The sequence below is a fragment of the Atta colombica genome, unplaced genomic scaffold (genome assembly GCF_001594045.1).
Source record: "Atta colombica isolate Treedump-2 unplaced genomic scaffold, Acol1.0 scaffold1, whole genome shotgun sequence".
NCBI lineage: Eukaryota > Metazoa > Arthropoda > Insecta > Hymenoptera > Formicidae > Atta > Atta colombica.
This window is the reverse complement of record NW_017259183.1, coordinates 4,775,078-4,781,061: the sequence shown is the minus strand read 5'-3', so window position 1 is coordinate 4,781,061 and position 5,984 is coordinate 4,775,078. Positions and strand designations below refer to the sequence as shown.

Below are 5,984 nucleotides of genomic sequence, written 5' to 3'. Positions count from 1 at the left end.
ATTTATAAATAATATTTAATATTATTAAAAATAATATTTTTAAAACAGAAGTTTATTTTAAATTTAATATAAGATATTGTTCTATTATCTCTTGTAGGTGAAACCTAGAACTGTATATGATCCTTACATATCAAAAATACAAAAAATATATATTAGCGTGCAGTTCCTGATGGTTCTTCTCAATCATTGTAAATTATACAAATCACAATATTATGAGGTAGGTTTTTAAATAGGATTTATTTGTTATTAAATTTTGGTTATGTTACATAATTTTTTAATTTTTTTTGTAATTCCACATTTTAAAATGTTGCCTGACAATTCAATTCGTAAATATGTATATTCTTTTTAAGTATTTCTTAAATGATTTTATTCCATTATTGATTTAAACTTTGATATTTCTAATTTTACATTAATTAGATATTAATACGATTAAATAAATAAATAATACAATTTTTTGTTCAATTTATAATGTTTAAATATAAGTTGGAAGACAATACTAAGCGAAAATAAACAGTTCGTAGAGTATTATAATGAAAACTATATTATTAGATATTTATGTATCAGTCTTGTTATACATTCCTTTCAAAGAGATAACTTACAGTAATGTTTTTAATTTTAATAATGTTTCTAAATTGCACACAAAAATTGTTATTATTCTTAGTTTTTTTTTTAAAAAAGATATTATTGGTTTGACTTTTTGGTTTGGCATTATCAAGGCTACTTTGAATTTTTTTAATGGAACTCCATATTTTCCATTATTATGTTCTTATATATAATATTTCATATTATGTACTATATTTCATATTATATTCTTGTACTTTATCTCGAGAGCTTTTGTAATACAGCAAAGCTCTATTACAAAGTATTTTATTAAATACTTTTCAAGCTATAATGCTTGAAAGTTATAGTACCGCCGGTATTACCCAAAGATGTTACACGCGAAGATTACCGTTAGCTTCCTTAACATTATAAAGTTTCAATAATTCAATCGATTGCTCATTGTTTGCACATATATGTACATTTCAAATTTTGCACACTTTCAATAAAAAAAACAATTTTAGAGAAGCTAACTTCACACTAACTTCTCCAACTGTGAATAAATTGAAAAAGGTTTAAGATAGATTTTCCACACTCCGAAACATTGATTTTTCGTTTGACACTCATAGTTAAAAAGTTATTAACAATTAAAGTTTCGAAAATTGTCGATTCAGGTAGATTAGACTCAAATCACAGTTGAGGGGTTAGTGTGAAGTTAATCTCTTCAAAATTATTTTTTGAATAACTTTTTTATTGAAAAAATGTGCAAATGAAAATTCGAAATGTACATATGTATATATTCAAATGATGAACAATCGAATGAGCTATAAAAACTTTATTTTTTTAAATATTTTTTTTTTTAATGTTGAAGGCTAACTTCACGACGCACAACGGTGCGGAGAGCATCCAGTTTTTTTAGATTTACACTTCTTCTGCATTGTGTGTGTGTGTGTGTGTGTGTGTGTGTGTGTGTGTGTGCGTGCGTGAGAGCGTTATTTTTACAATTAAATAATATTTACATTTTTGCTGTTATGTTAGATGCTGTTATGTTAATGCAGATTGCACTTTAATAAAAATAAAATTCCTCCATCTAATTATATTATTTCGAATACACGTTCATTGTTGTCAATACATAGTTGGACTCAACGTTAAAAACTGTCAACAGTTGATAGAACAACATTTCCCAAAATGTTTCGGCAATGATTATGAATTCAATCATATTTTGCTTTGTTGTAGGCAATGTACTGTAACTTTCAAATCTTATAAATTGAAAAATACTTAATAAAAAAATATTTTATTATAGTGCTTTGAAAAGCTCTCGAGATAAGCTACAAGAAATAATATAAGTTTTACTTAAATAATATAATACGGAACAATATAAATATAAATGAATAATATAATATGAAACATTTAAATTCAATATGAAAATAGCACATTTAATATTTTAATTCATTTCAATTAAAAAAAATAACATAATACGAACATAAATCATTCAAATTCAATATGAGGAATAGCATATTTCGTATTTCCATCCATTAGAGTCCAAAAATAAACTTATATTTTAAATAAGTTAACCATACATTCCAGTTTAAAATTAATAAGAACAGTATCGTTCGAATTCACTTCAATTAAAAATGATTTCAACACAGTTAAATTTGTAAGCAGTGAATACATCACAGCTCAAAATTATACTAATTACATTTATATTAATTATATATAAAAATACGCATTTTTGTTTAAATAAAAAAAGTTATGATGGAAATATTTAAGTCCTGAATTTATCCGAGTACAATATTGAATAGGAGTATTTCTGTTTGGATCCAAATAAATATAAAAATACTGTTCAATTTATAAAGAAAGAATTATTAAATGTTAAGAATTATAAATTCACGCATGAACAGAAACAAATTTATAGATATCCCTCAGATATCAATTCATTTCAATTCATTTCTATCCATTCACGTTTACTAGGCATCTTATAGCCTCTTCAAAGATACAAAACTTTTATGATTTTGAGAGGGACATAAGATGGTATTATTAAAATTTTTTTAAAATTATATCTCTAAAATGCACTGTTCAAGAGATATTAGAAATCGTTATTTAAAATGCTTGAATATATATTAGAAATCGTTATTTAAAATACAACTTGTATATATCTTACAAAGTTTCGATTTTATGTTATAATATTGTTATATTTAATTGTGCTTATACTACATTTAATTGCAGCACAAAAGTTTGGAGAAATGCAAATATATCTATTTTTTTAAACAATTACTCGCAAAAATTTAATATATATAATTTTATAAATAGTAATTAAAGTATAATTAAAGTATAAGAAACAATGTAAGTAATATGCTCAATAAATAAATTTAGTATAATAAAAAAAATAATAAAGGAAAATAAAAAAATATGTAAGAAATATAAACTATACAATATACAGACGTTTCAATCTCGTTTGGATCATTCTCAATGTTTCAATACATAAAGTTCACTCGGTTTACAGAAATAAAATTATTCAGACATTATTTGTATAAATTATGATCGCTTATTGAATATATTTAAGTCTCACTGTAGTAGTCCATAGAATTAAAATCTTGAAAGAATTTTGAGTGAATCAAATGTTCCATTGTAAACGGATAAGGATTGTTTCTTCATATTAAGAGAATCTGATACAGAAACCATAGTCAAGTTTTTTGCAATTAATATTATAAGCACCATTGACAACGGTCCTAAAGCACTGATGTGGTAACAACAAGTTTAACTCTAATCGTTATTATAATATTAATTGTAAAAACTTGAATGCGATTTCTGCAGATTCTCTTAATATGAAGAAACAATCTTTATCCGTTTACAATGGAACATTACAAAATTCTAAAAAAGATTTTAATTCTATGGACTACTACAGTGAGCCTTAAATATATTCAATAAGCGATCATAATTTATACAAGTAATGTCTGAATAATTTTATTTCTGTAGATCAAGCGAACTTTGTATTGAAACATTGAGAATGACCAATCGAGGTTGAAACGTCTGTATATTTTATATTTCTTATATATTTTTTTATTTTTGTTTATTATTTATGTTGAAGAGTTTATCAAATTTTTGTTCAATATACCTTTTATAAGTACTAATGACATAATATAATTTTTTGGCTCATAGCCCTCTTTTGTTATACTAAATTTATAAAGTAAGATCTAAATTTATAAGAATTAAGAGCACGCTTGCTACTTATCTTGATTCTGTTTTAGAATTTAGATGATCCTTGGGTAAGAATTGCAGTAGCAAACAACTTAATTGCCCTCACCAGCATTGGCTTGTTATTTGATAAGTGTGCGTTTAAATATACGAGCGCTATTGAAATCATGCGTTGTGCTCTTTATATGTACTTCATGCGTTTGTACAACGCTAACTTAATTGATTATTTCATATATTATGCACATGTGTTTCAATTGGGTTTTATTTTTTTTTTAATATAAAATTTATGCGCGCGCGCACACACACACATACACACACACACACACACACACACACACACACACACAAATATATATTGCATGTACCTATTTCTTCACTCGCAGACATTATCAAAATTAAATCTTAAGGAAAAGGATTGAAAGAAAAATGACTTATGATTACAATTTTACATACAAAATAGGGTGTATATGGAGGGAGCCCCGATGATCTTGATCTTGATATATGTTATCAAAGTCATGGAGTCACTCACTCTGAGTGATCTCCAACAGATTTTAGCTGTCGTTTGTTTATTTGTTAAAAAGTTACAAACAAAAAAATTTTGAAAAATTGAAAATGATATCTTTTTCTACCATATAAAACCAAAATTTTTTGCTTTAAAATATTTTATGATTATACATGCGAAATGAGTTCCACTTCAACTCCCCTTCTATTTAGGGGCCCATAATTTTCCACACGACGCGACTTCCACCCCCCCCCCCTTGCCTAAAAAAAAGGTGTTCCGACTTTCCATGAGAAGCAAGATCCATTTGTATGGAAAAACAATTATGCTCCTAGGCGGTGGAAAGTCATTACATACGCGGGAGAGTATCCCAGTAAATGAGAATGAATTAAAATGGATTGAAATTTTTTTTTATCCAAATGCGTATTTTAAATAGCGAATATACTTTTTTTGGATTTAATTGGATTCAATTGGATTCAATTAGATTCAATTGGATGCAATTGGATTGAAAAACTGCATTTTCTATTCAAAATTTTGAATTGAACAATATTCACAATATGTGTTGTGTACAGAAAAAGCTTATTTTTAGATTGAAAGATATAGAGATATTCTCTTTGCAATTCCTATAAATAAATAAAAATGCATTCAGGATTGAAAAGCATTCATTTTAACATTCGTGAATCAATATTTCTTTTCTGAAAATCTGAATCCATTTCAATTCATTTCAATCCATTCTCGTTTGCTGGGATAGTTTTTAATGTTGTAGAGATGGCAGAAATAATAATTTTTTAATCTTTTTTGTTAACTTTTTAATAACGAGCGATTGTTAAAAAAACCTGTTGGAGATCACTCAATTATGATCTTGACATATGTCAGGCTCTTTCCATCGGCATATTTACCCAAAAAAATTTTAAGAAACTTTTCTGTATCAAAATTTATATGTTAAGAAATATTTTATTTTATTATTTATTTTAGTATATGTAGCGTTACTTGAATCATAATTCGTAATATATACGATCTATCTAGGTGAGAACATAAAATTATTCTTCTATTCTTACAATGAATAATAATAATTGTGTTCCTAATAGATTTAATATCAAATTTGAAAATTTTATTAAAATATAAAATAATATTAAAATATATTCTCATTTTACTTGATATGTTTTATAAATAGGGATAATTATAATTTATTTATTATAAATTACAATTTATTTATAAAATGTACAAATTGACAAAATTGTACGCCGTCGCGAGAGATCCTCTTAGTACTTCCAAATGTTTTCGTTGTTTGTCGTTCCATAAAGCCTATTAACACTCTTAACGTATTTATGATTACGCGTAGATATATGTGTATGCGCACGCGCGCGAGCGCGTTTGTGTGTGTGTGTGTGTGTGTGTGTGTGTGTATGTATTACGAGTGAATCGATTAAATCATTGAAATTTTTCGAAAAGAAATATATAAGATGTTTATGTATGTAAGAATACGTAATATTAATATGTATATAACATATATAATATTAATAGTTATATGTATGTATATAACGTATATAATATTAATATATATATAGTTAATGTATATATAACATATTCGTATGTCATACAAAGACGTCAATAGCGAAAATAATAATAATAATCATTATATTACTAATTATTCATTAAAACAAAGTTAAACCGTTTTTTTATGAAAATACATGTATTAAACATTGTGATGATTTCTTATAGAAAATAAATAAAGAATGTGTTTAGACATTTA

The 5,984-nt window shown here is 25.6% G+C and overlaps 1 protein-coding gene across 1 annotated transcript in view; it reads left to right on the top strand.

Annotated features, from left to right (window-relative positions):
* Window positions 1-4,013, top strand: part of LOC108693949 (alkylglycerol monooxygenase-like) — an 8,103-nt gene extending 4,090 nt beyond the window's left edge. Inside the window, exons 8-9 of the mRNA XM_018203185.1 lie at window positions 98-217; window positions 3,786-4,013. Coding sequence (XP_018058674.1) covers window positions 98-217; window positions 3,786-4,013 — 348 coding nt within the window. The remainder of the gene's footprint in view (window positions 1-97; window positions 218-3,785) is intronic.
* The last annotated feature ends 1,971 nt before the right edge of the window (window positions 4,014-5,984 follow it).